The sequence below is a fragment of the Parasteatoda tepidariorum genome, chromosome 7, assembly GCF_982258835.1.
Source record: "Parasteatoda tepidariorum strain Cologne lab strain chromosome 7, Ptep-v5.0, whole genome shotgun sequence".
NCBI lineage: Eukaryota > Metazoa > Arthropoda > Arachnida > Araneae > Theridiidae > Parasteatoda > Parasteatoda tepidariorum.
In genome coordinates, this window is record NC_141761.1 from 54433629 (window position 1) to 54455069 (window position 21441).

At 28.9% G+C, this 21441-nt stretch overlaps 1 protein-coding gene across 1 annotated transcript; it reads right to left on the reverse strand.

Annotated features, from left to right (window-relative positions):
- Window positions 1-1921: 1921 nt before the first annotated feature.
- On the reverse strand, window positions 1922-10713 carry LOC107446537 (astacin-like metalloprotease toxin 5). The gene is made up of 6 exons (XM_016061213.4): window positions 10610-10713; window positions 8212-8279; window positions 6909-6990; window positions 5202-5316; window positions 3119-3294; window positions 1922-2191 (listed from the first exon to the last, which is right to left on the reverse strand). The coding sequence occupies exons 1-6, from the start codon at window positions 10689-10691 to the stop codon at window positions 1974-1976; spliced, it is 741 nt and encodes a 246-aa protein (XP_015916699.3). The 5' UTR covers window positions 10692-10713; the 3' UTR covers window positions 1922-1973.
- Window positions 10714-21441: the final 10728 nt, after the last annotated feature.

Below are 21441 nucleotides of genomic sequence, written 5' to 3' on the forward strand. Positions count from 1 at the left end.
TGTAAGAAACGTATCTAGTAGTGCAGATAGTACTTTTCATTAATTTTGTTGAATTAGAAATAAGTTATGTTATTATTGTGCTATTATTTAAGAAATTTAAGTTTTTAGTTTGTAAGTTTTTGATCCCTTAAACTGAGCTTTAATTACTAATGCAGAATGAAGCACTATAAAGAAAACCAATAAGACTTACTCTGAATTCAATCAAAATTAAACTACCACGCGTGCTTTGGTAAAGGAGACTCATTTCCAGCAAATGCCCTAAGAGTAAAAAGCATTACATTTGATTTATTTATATTTTTGTAGAATTTATAATTTAAAACTATTGCTTATACTAAATTAATCATTAAAATTAAATATTTAGTAAATATTATTATAAATTTGATAATTTTAGTTAAATTGAAATTATATAAATTTCATTAAGAGACCGATGTAAAACAAATTCATTTTATAAAAACTTACATTTATTGAGAGATTCTTAAATGTTGGGGTGCGGAGAGAATGTTCTTTTCAATGTATTACACTTATAGTTGATTGGAGATTTTTATTGACAATTTTTATATTAATTTATTTGAAATTACAAATAAATTTTTGTATTATAGAGAGTTTCTTGAATTTTTTAATAAAAAATAATTGCGAAATTAATATTCGAGAAGAGACCTCTACACCCTAGTTTTTGTTTTCTTTAAATAAAAACGAATTAATATTTATAAAATATCTTAAAATTTTATCCGCTATACAAATAAATTAATTCTCTTTAGTTTGATATAGTACTTTGCTTGGAGATTACTGGACTCAAGCTGCGCCTTTTTTTATTAAATATCCCTTGACAAAAAAGCTTTCAATTTCAAAATTATTTGCCCTATACTTTTTGCTGAACATACGTTTCTAAATTATTACTTTATTCAGTGGCTAGAGACATTGTATTTATTATCCTTTTATTAACATTTTATTATCATTTTATTTATTTGCTCTAAGAATGAATGAATTTCCATTTCCACATGATTTTCCATTTTAACTGTTTCGATTGTGTTTTAGCAGTTCTGTTTAAGTATAAAGTTTAAAAAATTGTACCTAGATACTACAAATAAGACAAGAAAGTTACTTTTAAATGCTAAGAAAACCTGATCATAATAATAATAGTTAATTGCCAAGAAAAAATGTATATAAAATTGCTAATTATAACTATAAATAAATATGTGAAATAAATAATAAGAAGAAATAAAAAGAATAATAATAAGAAAAAAAACCTTAAATAGAAATTAAAATTGATGTTAACAACTTTTTGTTATAGTAAAAGCTTATTAGTCTACTACTTAGTCTATCATAAAAATATTGATATAATCATCGCTGAATCCTTAGTTTATGTTTTGTTTTTGAAACAAAAACGTCTACTTATTCATTAAAAGCCGAACATAATTTTTGAATCTAAAATCTATAACTGTAATGTAAAATAAAAATTCTAAGAATTCGTAACAGGTTTAATTATTGGAAGTTCATTTTTTAAATATGTGGAAACATTACTTTTCATTGTCCTAACGTCAAATTGCTTATGAGAAACTTTGTCAAAAAATTGCTTAAATAAAAATATCTCATACATGTAAAACATGTTATAGATGTTTAAACAAAAACGTCTATGTTCTCAGTATATGGACATAAATTATGAATAAAGTAAGCATGCGTATACTGAATTTAAGTATTTAAATTACATACTATGTAAAACAAATTCTTCATGGAATTATAGAAAGTTATTTAATTAATCATTTAAGATATCTGTAAAAGTGACATTGGATAGTAAATTTTAAATTATCTGTAAAATTCTTGATTTATATTTCTTTTCCAACTTTACTCTTAATTATACAGCATTCTTAAAATTAATTTTGGAGAAATAGAATGGTAAATTAAAAAAATGAAATGAAAAAAATCATTCCCTTTATAATTTATTAGTCACAGCATTGAAGCAATTGTAAAGTTTCTTAACAATTGTACATTTTGTTGACTCTTTCGATGTCATTTCTGGTCATTCCTTGCTTGTTGTAAGGGTCAGACAATCTCTGTCCATTTCTGGCCACCATGGTGTCTTTTCCGTTTGTGGAGAAAGATTTGTTGCCGTAAATCATGATGGAGTTGTAGTCAAAAGTATTGTACAAGACATTTTGGTGGGGTGAAAGCTTGTTGAAGTTAAATCTCATTTCTGTGTAATAAAGTAAAAGAAAACATTAGATTCATCGCTATTCTAAAATTTATGAAATTTCAAAATTGGATACATTACACATTTTTCTTTCTAATGTTTTACGGTAAGATAATTTTATTCATCAAGGGAGTTAAATATCTTTTATCATCTCATTCAAAGTATTTTCGGTTTACAATAAAAATGCTTGCACAATTATTGAGCAATTCTATCAGAAAAACTTATTTACAATATGATGGCTTAAATTAAAAATTAGCAATGCATGGAAGATATTTTATTTTATAACCGTCGTTAAACTGCTGACCCAATTTTTAGTTTACGACTACTAGAGGAAAAGGGAACTCCAAAATCAAGTATTAAGAGAAATTTAAGTTTGTTGAGGACATTTTGATAGAACTAATCCACATTTGCGTTACATGCAGAGGAAGTCCACGCAAACTTCTCACGGTTAGCTTGGCATCAAGGCGTCTCTAACCAGTAATCCTAATACCGCTGATGATGTATTACGTCAGCACTGTACTCGATGCAATCCGAGTACAGAATTCGTATCGATCAGCCATCATTGGGAATCGATCCCAGGCTACCTCATTGGGACTCTGCCGCTCTATCCCTTGATCCTATTAAAAATGTTCGAATAACAATTTGTTAAGTAGTGAATTTTTTTAAAAGTCTATATTTATTCTGAAACGAACTCCTCTCTCGCTTATATTTTAAGTAGTAACAAAAAATGCATTTTATATTATTTTTCCCTATATTAAGAAATACCTTTATCACGTTTATTATGTTGCGTAAAAAAAGTAAGTATTTCATTAAACATATGGCAAAAAAGTCATATGGTAAAAGAAGTGGAAAATGGCATGGTAAAAAATGGTCATATGGAAGAGAAAAAAACAATTGTTAAAGAATAATATAAACAAGTAAAATACTCACTTTCTGCGACGTTTTCAAGGTAGATGATCAAATATGAATCTCTGTCTGATCTGCTCTGCTCGTGGTAGAATCCAAGGGCGTGTCCCAACTCGTGGACGACTGTTCCTGCGTACAAGCATCCATTTCCAAGAGATACAGCTTGTTCACCATTGATTTTACCCACATAGGAATAGCACCTTTTTAAATTACATATGGAAATTTCATTATCCTAATTATCCTATTTTATTATCATAATTTATTCATTCAGTTTCAATGAACTGTTTATTTACAAGTGTATGACAAACAAAGGAGGGTGGAATATAAAATTATTAAGATTCGAATGTCACCCGTGTGGTGACCGGGTGTAAAAGAATAGTCCCAATGCAGCTCATGCATGTTGTAAAAGGCGACTAAAATGGGTACCCAGTGTCTGGAGGCATAACCGGGTACCCTGCCACTGGGAATTATATCAGGGGACTGGTCCTCCAGGTTGGGGGTTGGGCATAGGGTTGACACCTCTATCCTGTAAAATTTTCTTGCTACGAAATCCTTAGGAGAAAACAAAGATAAATCGGAAGTCGTCATGGAGAAATCATCAGAGGAAGGCATTGGCTCACATTGGGCTGTCTGGCCAACTATGATGATGATGATGAAGATTCGAATGTCCATTGTGTGTATCCTTCCCCCGACATGCAGTTCCACATCTCAATGGTAAACTAAATATAATCCGTTTATACGTAAAGTAGCATTTGTTCATAGAAATATATGTCCTGGTAGTGGTCATGCGTTTTCAGCATTGTTGGCATTAGGAAAGCATAAATTTTGTCGTTAAGAAATATGTATGCTTTGTCTTTCCAAATTGAATCACCCCCAATGACAAGAATTCCAAAGGAATGCCTCGCTGCTGTTCCGGCGTTTATTGATTTAAACGTGATAAAGAACGAAACATGAATTCCATTAGAATGTGTTCTTTGTGACCATTTAACATGTGCGGTGTAGACCACGAATTTGATTAGTGTAAGTATTTTTCATTCTTTGCCCCTTCTTTGTTTGTGGTATAGTTATAAGTAAAGTCCTTTGAAATACTGAAATGCTTAAACAGAATCCCTAACACATATCTAGTCATATTTAATATTAAGACCTGAAAAATGAGAATTATAAAAAACAGTTTGCTTGCCAGATAAACTCCAAAAGAGGTTAATGTTATCATCAGGGACTAAAACAATTAAAAAGGAGTTTTTTTTGCTTATATGTCTTAAATTAGTAAGGGAATTTTATGTTTGAATGCTAAAATTAGCTTGAGGACATTTTAAGTTTCGGATTTTGTGGTAAAATTTAAGTTGTAAGCTTAAACATACAAATTGTTGAGGACATATTATTGAAAAGATTTCCAATATCGGTATTTGTTTTGAAAACTTTGGACGATGATTCACTTAATGCAGTTTCAGAAATTCCAGTTCAGTTTAAAACAGTATTATTGGTACTTTAATCTCAATTATCCTGAACCTTTACTAAAAAATTTCTAAGGTAAGAAATTTTTGTCATTCTTAAACTACTTAGTAAAAATTTTTGGATCAAATTACCATGAAAAGTAATGACACTCGGGGTGTCATTACTTATTACCATGAAATCAATTTTTAACTGTGCTTTATTGCACAAAAATCTTATGTACCGTAATTTTTACATCAATAGTTACTGCAAAATCACTGTTATCTCTGTGATTAAAAAATAATTACTCTGATATTAAGGTAAAAAAATTTATAGTAGAAATGGATGCATCTAAATATAACTTGATCAGGAATAATGCAATAATGTACAATTTGCTTGATAGTATGGTTCAGTAAGGCAATTTACTATGACTGCAGTTTATTCGTACAGCTTTATAAGTCAAAGTTCACTAATAATGTTTAACTATGAAGTTAAATTACTAATAATATTTAATGATTTTCAATCACAATCGATTAATTAATGATGTTTAAGAGCGTAGAAAACTCTTCTAAGACGTGATATCTCAATTCATTCCTCAAATCAAGTTATGCAAGTTATTACTTTCCTATAGAAAAGTACTTTTTTTATTATAGAAATCAATCAAAAATATGCTTACCCTTGTCCAGAAAATATCTTGATGTAGTTTTGTTCGTTTGACCTTGGAACGAATCGGACGCAAGTGTTTTTGTGGTAATCATTAAAGCCTTGGTTGATGACATTTTGTGCATTGCCTTTTAGAAGCGAAGAAATGAAATAAAAACAATTATAAATTCGTTTTTTAACATTTTTTTAAAGTGTCAAATAGAAAATTTCAAACCACAGCAAAAAAGGAAAGCAAGGATTCTGAACTATCCAAATTTTCTTTATATTTACTAAACATTTGTATTACTATTCAGTTTTGAAAATAAGATCTACAATTCTGTGAAAATTCTACTCTGAGAAAGTGTGATACGCAATATCTGAAGCTCTAAAGCTCTAAAGCAAGGCACGAAGAAGTAATACACTTCGAAAGAAATTCCCATTGCGTAAATAAGGGGAGAGCTCTTGAAATAAAAATATATAATGCTATTTAATTACTTTAGTTAATTTTTAAAACGCTACAAAAGAGTTATAAATCTGAAGGAGCTAAAAAGAATTCTTATTAAAACCGAACATTTTTAAACAGAAAACTATTCCTATTCAAAATTGCAAAGTGTGTACTTTTAACTTATTGGCAGTTCATTTATGTTTTAAATAATAACTCAAACTATATTCAAAACTAATTGATTTTTGGCATTATTAAATCCAATTTTATGCTGTTACTTAAAAAGATAATTAAGGAGTTGTATATTCATGCATTTTATAATAAATATTTTTTTTAAGAATCTAGAACTAATTTTAGGACAACGCATTTTAAAAGATGGGACAAATAATTGTAGTTAATAGGACAAAGATTTGATAAAGTTAAAAAATTATAATTTTTAAGCAGATTATAGAACTAATTCTAGAAATAAATTTGCCTTATTTTTAGTGACAATTATAATTCTGGAACTAACGTTAGGACAGCACATTTTTAAAGGCAGGACAAAGTGTTGTTAATAATGACAAAATTAAAAAGTCATATTCTTCTTTCATTAAAAACAAAACCATGATTCGAGTACAAATCAGTGAAATATCCTAAAAAATATTACAATTCGAAGACACACATATATTTAGGGAAAATTTTAAATTATATGTGCCACAAAGTTTTCTTTTTTTAAAAAAAAAACTTACTAATATCAGATGAAGAGCCATCTTATTCAAACTTGATATTATTACCAAGAAATTTTTATATATCATATGATACTCTGCATTGGTTTAATGCTTTTAAAATGAATGAGTTTATGATTATTATTTATTTTTTTCCGAAAATATTTTCATCTATGGTGTACGGATTTTTCTAAAGTATATTTTAGGAAGGTATTCATTTTTTCTTATATTTGATATTATATTATACATAAAAATATTCAGAAATGTGTTTTGGGCAATTAGAGGACATATTTCAGATTTGATTACTTTTAATCATCTTAATAATTTTTATTAATAATTTTACTATAAACATAGCAAACACAGAGGTATTAATTTTATGAAGATTTAAAATTTTTCTAACAAAGAAAATTCGACTCTGTTTAATCTCTACAACAGTTTGTGTTATACGAATGCCATGTTTTTCATAATTTATAACTAACTAATGTTCGTGAAACTACTTTTTTACTAAAATATAAAGTTAGGAAAAATACAGTTGCAATGTCAGCTAGTTAAATTTAATTAAAACAACATCCTCAGATAAAAATTGTATTCTTACTCAAAGAAGAGTCAATGACGTAGGGTACTCGTGCATTTGGCCACCTGTAGTGATTTCCAACAATTGCATTACGTTCAGCATCCTAGAAAAAAAATAATTTAGGTGATAAACATAAACTAATTTAAAATGAGCTAGTATTGCTTATTATTTTTTGCAGATAACAAGGCTTATTTTACGTATTTCGTGTAGCGAATGTTTCGTGAAATAGATGTAAATTATGTTTCTGAAATTTTCTTATTTTAGTAGTTATTTTCAAATTTATGAACTAAACATATTATGATAATAAAAGAAAATGAAGCACAAATTTTAATTTCATTTTTAAAATCTAAGGATTTATTAATAATTCTAAATATTTTACACTCAAGTATGGTTATACTTTAAATATTTTTTTGACCACAATGTTATATTATCTCTAAATATCGTATAGTTAATGATAAAAGCTATTTTTAAAGTCGTCATAAAACCATGCAATTTTCAAAATTGACCTATAGTGAAAGGGCATTTAACTATAAAATGTTTCATATCCATTTTTAAAATATAATTTTTATTATTTTTTTAATAAGCATTATAGACTATTGCTTTTAAATTCGAATCCGTGAAACCATCAAATTGTCGTTGCAAATGAACGAAAAGATTTCAACCTTACATAAGTCTAACCCTCCATGGTTAACTGAACGTAAATTAATTAAATATTCTGTAAGAGGAATTCTTATTTATCTAGATTATTTATTTGAAATAATATAGTAAATTACATATTTGACATAAAGGAGGCTCTTAGTAAAAACGAAATATCGTGTATGAGTGAGAAAATTTCAATTTTTTTTATTTATGGGTTTAAATGATATCTCTTCCATTTCAAAAGATATAAGTTCACCAAGCAATGAACTTCATTCAATTTCTACAAGCGTCAAGTTCTTGAGCAAAATTGTACAGAAATTATCCTTAAAAGCACTATTTTAACTTAGAAAAACAGGGAGAAAGGGAGTTTATTTTTAATATGAAGAAACATGCTGTTAGAGGGGTTTCTAAGAGTTTTATATTTACTGGATATAATTCTTAAATGACTTTCTGTTACTTTTTCTCAGTGTGTATTTGTTTCGTTTTTTTTAATACTAAGCAAAATTTCGTTTCTCAATACGAAACGTAAAACAGATGCAAAAAAATAATTCTGTTCAAATAGCAAACTTATCACTATAATTTTTAGTTATTTTTAAAACATACATATGATATCATTAATATAATTATAAAATAGCGATTACTTAGGAAAACTTATGCTTTACACAAAAAAAGAAAAAATACTTACAAAAGGTCCATCAATACCAGCCATGTCTCCATCGTACAAGTCAGGGTTTTGCATAGCCAATCTAGCCTCTAAAAGAGAAAATTTTTGAAAAATTAGTCAGTAGTTATTTAACCTCATTTTATCAGGCAAAATTAGCAGCTTGGATTATCACGCATATTTAGTTGCACAACTTTTAAGTCCTGCAAGCATGTTTCTTTATCTGCTTTCACTATGCATTTTCCTTACATCAAACCATTTTACATACATTTCACTCTATACATTATAATAGTTAAAAAGAACTATTTTTAATAAACTAATTATTGTATTTTTAACACCTTATCTTATTATCTACTTAAGTATCACTTTTATCCCTATAAGCTCACTCGCCAAACTCAGCAATTTTAGTAAAATCTTTAACTTATCTTTTTAAAAAAACAATTAATCAAGCATACATAGCTCCCAAACATTTATCCGAATTTTCTTAGACAATTTCGAAATATCTTCAAAAATTCCTTTTGTATCTAAAATGGAATTCCAGCAATTGTGTAAAAAATATTAAAAACGTTGAATTCAAAATACATTTTAGAAAGCGCCCTAAAGAGTTATTTTTTTATTGTGAATTCATTTTGTGGTGAATTATTAATTATTCGAAATTTAGAACAATATAATTAACTTGGCTGTTACTTTTTCCAGTTCAAAAATTAATAGTTAAAAAGTATTAAGCATGTAGTAAATTAATCCTATTTAAACCTGATAACAAGATAATAGTGTTCAATTTCTCGATAGATAAAAATTATAATACTTCCTTTATTATTAACTTTTAGTTTTACTAAAATTTCCATATCATTTAAGCAATTAATAGTTTTTTGAAGCATTTCGAATCCAATAATTTTTTTTTAGGATTATTTCGAAGCAATATGTTGTTAAATAAAATAAAATTAATCAATTTGTATCCTTTATAAATAATTATAAACAATATGTTACAGACTTATTTGCTCCTCCAAAAGTAAGGCACTTTTAAATCCATTGCTGCTAAATGTTAAATATGTTTAAATATATTATTTACTAATATTAATTATCAATATAAAAAAATATGATACAAACCATGATACACATGGTTGGAATAAATGATAATCGTACTACAAATTTACGATGATCCTAATCGAGAATATGAGTTTAGATTATTTTTCCAACAGTACAAACCAATAATTCAATTTAAGAGAATTAATACAGAAGTAAAGAAAATTATTATTAGTTTAGAAGTTAAAAGAAGTTAAAATTATTAATTTCGATTATCTGAATTTTGAAACAGTTTCACTGTTTAAATTTTTAAAGAAAACTATTACTTCCTTTTGATACAAAAAATATTGCAATTTATTTTAACTTATTTTTATAAACAATCCTATTTTCCATTGAAATAATTGAGATTTGTGTTAAATAGTTTTGCTTAAAAATAAAAAATCAATCTTTATACTTTAAATAAACTATGATTTGAAATGAATTTCTATAATCTGAGCTGAAACTAAAATTCCATAAATGTTCCTTAAAACCTAATAATACTAAATGCAGTACTGGATCAGTGGTTGAGGTACTAAAAGTGATAGTCAGTGGTTAAGGCACTAAACTGTCGTCATGAAGAACTGAGGATCGATCCTCAGTGGTGGCTTAAAGCTCACCCAGCTTCAGAAGTCTGGGTACCAGCTTGTTAATGAAGTAGAAACTGCCTGTATATAATACTGACCACATTGCCACAATCATACCGTTGGTCACGAAATCGTAAAGCCTTAACTTCCATGACCCCCTCATCCAGAACGGGCTGTGGCGTGAATGCTTTATTTTTTCATAGTGTTACCCTTAATAACGCAATAGTGTTCTTTGAAATAAACTTAAATATATTTTTATATGACGTTTTAAAGTCTTCAAAATAAAATTTAGTTTACAAATAATATTTATATTGTTTTTATTGGCTCAAGTTAAAAACAAAATCAATTTTTTATGCATATCTGAAAAAATAACTTTTTTATATATTTATTATTTTAATATCTCACAAGTTTAAAAAAATGTTATTTAGTTTAATATATTGTAATATGAAACGTTTCTTTATTTTTTTTAATTTCAACATTTTGAAAAAGGAAACGAACAAATCTCTTTGATTTAGCAATCATATAGAAATGGATTTTAGAAATCGTTTTACTATATTTTAAAAATTCAGAATGATTTAGATTTGGAACAACAAACTATTTTACAGCAATTGTTTTTGGAGTAAACTTAATTTTTTAGAGTAAAAAACCTCTTATACAAATTTTCTCCATACTTTAAGAGGAACTCACTGTTGCTCTATGTATTTTACATCACGGAAAAGCTTTGTAAAGTTCTAAAGAATAGCAAAATAAACATTTATATTAAGGAAAGGAATTACCATCTTGTTGCTGAGGACTTAGCTGAATGACTTCAGCCAAAGCAACGGCTAACAAACCAGCAAGAAACAGACCAGTCTTCATGGTTATAGTTTGAAGAAGTGGGAATGAAACGATAAGCTTTCAAGATTTTGCAAGCTGCTTTTAAATGCCTCCTTATCAAAATTAATAATAAATGTCATGTGAAATGCCTGCTGCTGATGATTAAAAAACTACGCGATCAAAGATCTCTGTTTATCAAATAAATTCAATTGAAAACAGGATATGTAAACAAACCTTGAAAATTTTGAATGAAATAAAATAGATAGTGCAACATTCTATTACTTTTGTATATTTGAAATACTCAGATGAAATTTTATTTATGATTGCTATATGAATTTCAGTTATTCAATTCAAAGAGTAAAAATGAACTCATAGTATAATTTTATTCGTCCTGATTTAAAATGTAAACTGCACATTTATGAATTTCATTTAGTAATAATTTATCATTTGTGAAATCCAAAATAGCTACAGTGTATCTCTTTTTTGATCATATAAGCACTCGCAACAAAAAGTGCATGAATTACATTATAGATTCAAAATGTAGGTGCAAACTCAGGTTCAAAACAAATTAAAAAATTCGTGGATCTTACCGTAATGTTCGAACTTAAAAAATGTCCGATTCCCGTGAAATGTACTTAAAATATTCCTGATAAAAATGTTTCTGTATTAAATATTCCTTAAATATCGCACAAGATTTGTTTTTAAGAAACGCTTATTTTTAAAATAACGTCAAACGTATTTCAATTTATAGCAAATTGAAGATTTTAGAATTTTACGTTACAGAAATGACTTTGAAATTATGTATTTTTCTTAAAGAATTGTGCTAAATGTGAAAACTATTTCCCTTATTATTGAAAAAGTATGAATTTAAGAGCATACTTAAGTCACAAATGGCTTCAATTTTGCTTTACTTATTATTTAGTTCGCAGAAAATAATTTTTTTCCCATAGTAATTTGAAACTGTTACAAGGACAGCAGAACTTTTTAAATTAAATAAAAAAAGGCTGACTAAAAATATGCAAAATCAAATGTTCCTTTAAAAGAAAGAAAATTATATCGCTTAAAGGAAAAAAGAAACCATAGAAAAAAGTTTTAATTCGAAGAAAAAATAAGCGAAATACTGGATATAATGAATAAAAAAGATTTGTACTTTCTAAAAAACACACAGTGCAAAATTGGGTGCGTGGATTAAACTGCTATAAGGAGAATATTGGGTAATATATAACTGCTATATTGGGTATATAGATAAAACTATTTTGAAGTTGATGTATATGTCTTGTTACTTAAATCATAAAGTCTTACTTTCGAATGTGTATTAAATCGCCTACGGGGTAACTGATTAAGAAATATGTGATTCTCAACTTTCAGAAACTTTTTCATTGAGGACTTCAAACTTGTCTCTTCTTTGACAAGAAAAAGATGAGTGTTTTTTACTGTAATTGTACTGCAAAAAATTCCGGATCTTATTATGGTAAAAAATACCAGCACTGAGGTTGCCAGTACATTTTGCCGTAAAATCTATCTTTACCGTAAAATTTATGAATTTGTATTTTAAATATGGCATATTAAAATTTTTACAGTAATATTTCCTGTAAAATTAGCTGGCTTAAAAATTAATAAAATACTTAGAGGTATTATTTCCCTATAAAATATTTTTTTTTATCCCTTATTGACTGTAATATTTATTTTTCTTGCTCTACTCATCTATTATAACATTTTTCATTTTGATTACGAGGAGCATCCAGAAAGTAAGTTTCCCTAATTTATAAAAAAAAAGAACTCGCACTTTCAGGAAAATATTTCTTGGCAACAAGTACAGTTCAGCTATTTTTCAACATAGCCACCACCAGAATTGAGACACTTGTCGTATCGGGAAATCAACTTTTGTATCCCTCTGTCGTAGAGCTGTGACGCCTGTGAATGGAACCAACGTGTGACAGATGTCTTCAGCTTTTCGTCGTTGCCAAAACGCTCACAGGAGCTCACATTTCTTGGGGTGCAAGAAAACGTGAAAATAGCTGGGAGCGATATCTGGACTGTAGGGTGGATGATCAAACAACTCCCAGCCAAATTCCGTCAAAGCAGCTGCTGTGCGTCATGCCGTATGTGTACAAGCCTTGTCATGGAGCAGCGGAACAACTGCAGTGAACATTCCACGACTCTTGTTCTGAATGGCAAGTCACATTTTCCGCAGTGTTTCACAGTAACGGTCACAGTAACAGTAGACGTTTGTTACACGCTGGTTCCATTGACAGGCGGCACAGCTCTACGACAGAGGGATACAAAAGTTGATTTCACGATACTACAAGCGTCTCAATTCTGGTGATGGCTATGTTGAAAAATATCTTAAACATTGCTGTACTTGTTGCCAATAAATATGATCATGAAAGTGTGAGTTCATTTTCTTTTTTAAATTCGGGAAACTTACTTCCTGGATGCACCTCGTATTTTCTAAATTAACAGTTTAAAAAAGTTGTTTCTCCATTATAACGCTAAATTTAAGGATAAACTTTTTAATCGGTGTCTTATTAACCGTTTGCTTAAATTATTAATCGTTTTACAAAGTTAATTATAAAGATTTCGCATAAATTAGAATGCAAATTGGAGATAAAGAGATTCGTTGTACCATTAAAAACATAACGATCAGCTTCATGCGCAATGTGATGCTTGCACCAATTATATTTAATATATAAATATGATATTTAAGCTAAGTTAAAAGTTGTTATAGCAATTATTAAATTCTAACAATTATTGAATGATATTAAATGCTAATACGTAATAATTAATATGAAATGTTATTTCAAAGAATGATTTTAAAGCAGAACTTTTTATATTCACCAATCAATCTTAATCGAATCATAAGAAAAAGTTTCCATGCTCTATTTTGAATTTATTTTCATAATGGCTTTCATCGCATAAGCAAAATGCATAGAACTATTTAAAAAAAGAGAGTCAAATAGAAAGTTATCAAATAAAATTGAAAGTTCCAAGCAGCAAATGTTTTAATAGACATTTTAAATGTTCTGTTTTGTGTTGCATATTAGGTTGTAGTTTCACAAGTTTTCAAATGGTTACTGAGGAATATAATTAGGGTAAGATTTTACATAGACAGGTAAGATTATGCCTGCTGCCTTCAAACGTACAAGATCTCCTCAGTTAATTAATAATAATTGAGAATGTCTATTGTTTCACTTTATATTAAGACTAAAAATATAAGACTTTTTTGAAAATTAAATTTTTTGAAATATTCAAACAATTTTGCTAAACTTTTGTATTTTCCATGTAAAATTACATATTTTAAAATAATGTAAATAATTGCATACCTTATCATTCAAAAACTTTTCTGCCATTATTAAATAAAATAATAAAGAATAATAAATATGCACAGAAATATATTTTTTTCGCCAAATTGTTCTTTGGATAAACAAATTTCATTGGTGCATGCAAAAAATTTTCAATTAACTTAGAAAGTTCTCGAGGTAAGGTGAAATACGCAAAAAATAAAATTAATATTATGAGGTACAAACGTTTGATCCCTCTATGGCCGAACTATGGGGACCATATTTCCCGAATTACGGCTGTCCTCTATATTTTGGTGGTTAAAAAGCCAAATCCGTCGAAAAAAGGTACGTTCAGTCACCGAAAGTACGTTTTTGTGTCTGATTTTGTACTTGAAATATCGTCTGCCCTAATTAATTTATATAATATATCATATAAATTCGGGATAGAAAAGAGTTGCACGAAAAGAACACACTATTTCTCTATAAATTCGGGATAAAAAATAGTTTTGTGATAGAATTGTTCTTAATGAATATTTTAAATATGCATAATGTTACTATATATTAGGAAACTTTTGACTTGATTTTTATAAAAACTTACATCTGATAAGCAAAAAGTACAGTATATGTTTAGAGTGACACAAATGGAAAGAATCAAATAAAATTGTATAAATTTTTAAGGAAGGTAATAAAGTTGCTAAGAGCAGTATTAAACGTTTTATAAGACTCAATTAAATCGCTATACATCACTTTTTCACAAAAGTTTTTCAGACTTGACTTTAACTTTTATGATAATGTGAACTTCAGAAGCAAATTTTACCATAAAATTTTTAGAGTGACGCTCATAAAAATATTTACCTCAAAAAATTACAATTTCTTTCTTATTTATTTTTTGAAAAATTTCTTAAATTTACCTTGCATTATTACATTTTATTTCAAGGAAATCTTATTTTTGCCGATATTTTAAAAACAATTTATACCTCGGAAATAATTGTGCAAGCAATTATATAAATCACTACTTATTAGGGCAGTTATTTTGCGAAAATTTGTTTTTATTTTTATTTTATTTATTTATTATTTTTTTAACTGCTCTAGAAAGAGAAGTAAATTTTGTAAAATTTTGTATCTCAAAAACAAAGAGAACTATATCATTTTAGAGTATGGCATGATTAAAAACTATTTATTAAGAAATTGTTATTTTCATATATATTATAATTTTCATTGAGAATATTTTTTGATAAACCTTCTAAATATTCAATGTATGACTAAATATTATATTGCTTTAAAAAACATGCATCTTCTTAACTGTTACTTTCATAATAATTTAAATCTCTGAGTAACAGCATGAATATCATTGGAAAGAAGTTTTCACAGTTTTTAAACCGCTGACAACAAGTATGGTTAAAAAATCAAAAAAACAAACAATTTAATGGGTTGGGAATCCTTGGGCATAATTTTGTAGCCCGGTTTAATACTGTTATATTGATAATTTACTTTTCTTTCATGCCATACTCAGAAAGGATATACTACCATTTTAAAATTTAAAAATGACGGAAAATTTTTTATTTTATATAAATGCTGTATAAATCTATAAATCCATTTCTAATCAATTTACGCAACTTAAATACTGAATATAAAATAACAACTAAAAGTTTTTAGAGAAAAATATACATAATCGAAATAATTTGTTTATACTTTTACTAATAATCTCTTTGAAAATAAAAAATAAGCCTTTATAGTCAATGCATTTTTTTTATTGCTATGACAGCCGAATGGAAACTCATTTTTTTCCGGAACTTATTCTTTGTTAATTTTGATGAGACAAACAGCTCATCGTCAGTGGATAATTTAAAAAAGGTGTTTGCATATAAATCATGTGAATTGATAAGCCAGGAGTAATAAAACGCAACAGCCTTTTAATTTGTAAAAACGTAGCAAATTCTCCCCTGTTTTCAGAATTTATCAAACCAACTTGAACTCGTAATTATATTCAGTTTATAAAAAATATAACTTCTTAGGACTAATTGCTTAAAAGTGTTTTAAGACTGAATAAAATTACCTTTTATTCTCAAAATTATCATAAAGCAAATATTGAATTATTACCTAGAGATGAATCAACGGCATATGGTACAGTTGCATCTTCATTTGTGTTTTTTATCCTTAGTAAATGCACTATATTTGTATTCATTCATCAGTCTTGTTAATTAAAATACCCATTAATAAAATCGAATGCAACATTATTAAATGTAATCAGAAGAATTAAATTTTAAGTTTGTTGTTCAGAATCCAAAACTTTTCCGATGGAATTGAGTTTTAAAATAGCTTTTAATTTAAAAAAGAAATGATTTAAGTAATTCATTCACAGTTTCAGTTCAAAATTTTGACGTCACCCCTGATATTTATTGATGCAAGCAAAATAGTTTTCAGTATTCATTTTTATATTATTTTCATAGAATAAGAAACATTTTATTTACCACATTGTTCTGCAGCATTTGTTTTAAATTTACCCAAAAGTTAAAATACATTTTCAGTTTTTTATTTATTTATTAGAAAGTATGAAGATTGATTGATAGATTATTATATGATTGATAATAAGGTGATAAACTTGTAGCACTTTGCTTGCTTATTTTAAATGTTTTCTAATCATATTTAATATCATGGGACACGCCTGCTGTTATTGATTAAAGTAATATAACAGTATCTTAAATATCCCTTTTCATTCTTATTGTTGTTTTCAGTAACAATCCATTTCAGCACAAGATAATGTATTCAAAAAATATTTTGTTTGCTTCCTTTTGCTTATGAAAATAGTTATTCAATTTCGTTTATCAAATTTATTGTTAAGAATATTGCTATATAGAATTTAGAAACACCCACTAGTTTAAAGAGACATAGTTTTTTTGAGTTTGTAACACATAATTATTCATAACTGTTTATTTGCTTTGTCATAAAATTTTATTTGTAACTAGCTATAAGTGTTAGTAATTTTAAGTGCTTTTATATGTCACTAGCTCCCCCTATGTTCAGGAAAATGACACAAAATGAGAATATGAAAAAAACAACGTTTTTAATTTGTGTTCAATTTTTTTATTCCAATTTCAAATGATTGCGACCAGTGGCGTAGGCAGAATTTTTTCAAGGGGGGTAATTCGAGTATGTAATAAATTCGAGTATGTAATAAAGCACATACTCGAAAGAAATTCGAGTATGTAATAAAGCACTATTATTTCCCTAATTTAGACAGCTAGACAATTTTGACTTTTCATTTAGACAACATTGTTTAGTTAAATTTCGTTTTTATTTTTTAAGTTTAAGAATATAATTTTTTTTATAATAAGAGGTAAAATAATTCATTTTTATTAAAAAGTTGGAATAAATGAAGCCAGAAAAAACTACTCATACTGCAAGAGCTACCTAAATAATAACCGTATAAATGTGAATATTCCATAGAAAACCAATGAATTTAACCAAAAAATAACTTACCAACAAATAGGGAATTAAACCAGTATACAAACACGCTAAAAATTTATTGATTTATACAGTAATATCCAAACGACGGGGTTTTTTTGCAAGTTCGTTTAAAATGTCTTCTACAGCTGGGGTGAATTTTCTATGAATGCTTAAGAGCGCCAATCCATTCATTCTATTATTTCCCGTTTAGTTGCGTAAATAAGTCTTCAAACGGCGTAAAATCGAAAAGGATCTTTCGTTTGCACTCGTTGAAACAGGTAGAACGACCAATATTTCTAGGAGTTTGAAAATGTTTGGTGTTTTATTTTATTGCACATTCCAAGAGCATCCGCCGCAGTTTTTGGAACACTACCTCCGTCTTCACTAATCCTTTTTAATCTTTTATACCAGAGTTTTAGTTCAGACTTAAGGCTTTCTTTATAGGTATCCAAATCTTGAGCGCAAAATTCCACTAATGCTTCAAAAGCCTTTATGTTTGAAGGTTGGCAAATGAAAGGATCGGCAGGTAGAAGACACTGAAATCCTTTCAAAATATCACGATGCGATACAAATCGTAAGTCTAATTGTGTTATAAAATTTTCTATAAATGGAATAAAAACACTAACTCTGAAATATGTTTCCGGTGTCGATGAGGGAAAATTATCGCGATTTTTCTGTCTTCCCGTTATTCTAGGGATTTGCATGGAAGTGGAAGAGCCAATGCTTGTTAGCATAAGAGAAGAAGAGCTGAATATTTCAGAGAATGTTTCAGTGGCATTTTCACGCATTAATTTTAGATCTTTAATGACATCTTCTGCAAGACTCACTGCCTCTATCAAATCTATGCTTGTTTCTTGTAGGTATCTACAGAGATGAATTGTTATGGTCAGTGGCGTACGCAAGGGAGGGGTTTAGGGGTTTGAACATCCCCCTTGAGCTCAGACAAAATGGCAAAAATAAACATTTTAGTAGAAATTATGCGGGTATTATTTTTTAAGACTATACATTTTTATTTGCCTTATGCCTACCTTTTTATCTCACGGTATTTCTCAGAATACTGAAAAAAACATTTACTATAATAGGGTTGTACTTTTGAAAACAAATTCACGTGGTACTGTTATGGACTGGTTCTTTTCTGTTCTGCCAGTCGCGATAGTTTTCGAGACTGGCTGTCATTCGCGAGGTCTTTACGCGATGATTCTGGAATCTTAGACGTTCTGTCGTCTTTGAGACAATTCGAGAATTTTGGAGATGCGGTGAAAAATTATATAAAAAGGGGAACGGAGTACAATGTAAGTTTTTCGGTTGTACAGAAATGTGATACTTCCGTTGAAGAAAACGTTTCTAGCATAACAAAATCTGATGAATGTGAAAGTGGCCCTCAAAGTGGCCCTCAACTTCCCACCCATATGACATTGGACTTTTTTCAGAAGATATTACATGCGAGAAGATATTACATTATGTTCTTAAACTTAAAAAATCAAATCAAAATTTAACTAAACAATGTTGTCTAAATAAAAAGTCAAAACTGTCTAGCTGTCTAAATTAGAGAAATAATAGTGCTTTATTGCATACTCGAATTTCTTTTAGTAGCTTCAGAAAATTATGAACACCCCCCCTTGAAAAAATTCTGCGCACGCCACTGGTTATGGTGAAAACTTTGTAAATGCACAAAAGAGATATTACGAACTGGCAATTTGATACTGTGCACAGTAAAGAATTAGCCTGGGTAGCCGATTCCTTATCCTTCCATTCTGATATTTCTTGTAGTGTTTCGGGGATAGGCTCGAAAAGTTCCACCACAGCGGTTACTGAGTCGTATCTTTCCATCCAACGGGTTGCACATAGCTGTTTAATTTTCTCCCTCTTAGAGCTGGTTTCCATCTCCTCTATTGCTGAGGATAGGACATGCTGTCTTTTTGGCGTATTTAAAAAGTCGTATAATGTTTTAATTGTCCCTAAGCAATTTCTAATGCCAGTTATTTCGCATGCATTTGATACAGCCAAATTGAGGCTATGAGCAGAGCAATGTACATAGAGTGCTGATGGGACAATACTTCTTACGTGGGCTTGCACACCATTAATTTTTCCACTCATTGATGCAGCACCACCGTACCCCTGTCCACGTAACTTTTTTATATCAACTTTCATAGACTGTAATTGGTCTAATATTGTTGTTGCTATTGCTTTTCCGGTTAAGTCATGCACCGGAATGAATTGCAAAAACTGTTCGGTGATGTTAAAATTTTCTTTATCGACATATCGAACGCATAACGATAATTGCTCTATACCTGCAATATCAGTTGTTTCATCTGCAAGAATGGAAAAGCAAGTTGCATCATTAATCTTGCTGACTAGTTTTTGCAGGATTAAAATATTGCAAACTTCAATAACTTCGTTCTGAAATCGAGGGCTGGTATACTGAGCATTTTTTCTGCTTGACTCTAAAATGTTCTTAAGAGTCGAATCGTTCTTACTCCGGAAACGAAGCAATGCCCGAAAATTTCCGTCGTTCTCTTCACCTGGTTGTTCAGCAATTATTCCCGAATCCTTATGTCCTTTTAGAGCGAGACCTTGATTTCCACTAAATAGGATGGTTTCAATGATTGGAGTAATGTTTTTTCTATTTTCTAATTTTCTTCTGCTTGCTGCACTGTCAACTTGTTCATCCACAGGTTTCATCTTTCCAAGTAAAATATCGTTTAATGTCCCAGCAGTTTCGATCGATTTTTTGTGATAAAGACATTTCTCGTGTTCAGAAAATCGCTCTACAGCATTTTCCAGTTGTCAAATTTTACATTGCACAGTTGACCTAAAGGTTGCTTTCCAGAACCCGCACCACTTGGGGCGAAAAGTACACAAAATTTGCAAAAAGCACCACCCTTAACCTCTGAGGAAAAACAAATGCACCCTTAACCTTCAGGAAAAACAAATGCAGGATTGGGTTCCCAAACATTTTTAAGTATATCCAGTTTTTTATTCTCGCATGTATTATCTTCTGAAAAAAGTCCAATGTCATATGGGTGGGAAGTAACACTTTGAGGGCCGATTTCACATTCATCAGATTCTGTTACGCTAGAAACATTTTCTTCAACGGAAGTATCACATTTTTGTTCAACAGAAAAACTTACATTGGTACTAGATGCTGTCACCTCACTAATTTCAGGTCGTGATTTTTTCTCAAAGTAATTAAAAATTGTTAATTTCTTGCGTTTCGACATCCTAAAGATCCAAGAACAGCAAAAATATATACATATGTATTGGCACAGAAATATCCGCTAAGCTACGATCCCAAAGTTTCGAACTGGAATGAATAACTTCAACGAGCACAGTGTCTCCAAAACAAAACAGATTTAGAAACAAGCTCCGAAAGGCAAGCAGCACTGATAACTCTTAGTCTGACTAACTAACTCCACTGTACTCCGTTCCTCCTTTCATATAAATTTTTTTACTGCATCTACAAAATTCTCGAATTGTCTCAAAGACGACAGAATGTCTAGGATTCCAGACCTCGCGAATGCCAGCCAGTCTCGAAAACTATCGCGACTGGCAGGACAGAAAGAAACCAGCGATCGGGGCTCGCCCATAACAGTATCACGTGAATTTGATTTCAAAAGTACAACCCTATTATAGTAAGTGTTTTTTCAGTATTCTGAGAAATACCGTGAGAAAAAAAAGTTGGCATAAGGCAAATAAAAATATATAGTCTTAAAAAATAATAGCCAGCATAATTTCTACTGAAATTTTTGTTTCTGTGCGTATTATTTTGTAAATTTTTTGTACGTATTATTTTGTACGTAAATTATACATTTATGCGTATACTGAATTTAAGTATTTTAAACACGTACTGTGTAAATAAATATCTTAATGGAATTATAGAAAGTTATTTAATTTCCCATTTCAGATATCTGTAAAATTGATATTGGAAAGTAAATTTCAAATTATCTGTGAAATTCTTGGTTTAAATTTCGTTCCCAACTTTACTCTTAATTATTCAGCATTATTAAAATTAAATTTTCAGAAATCGTGTGATACATTTTAGAAACAAAATGAAATAAAATAAA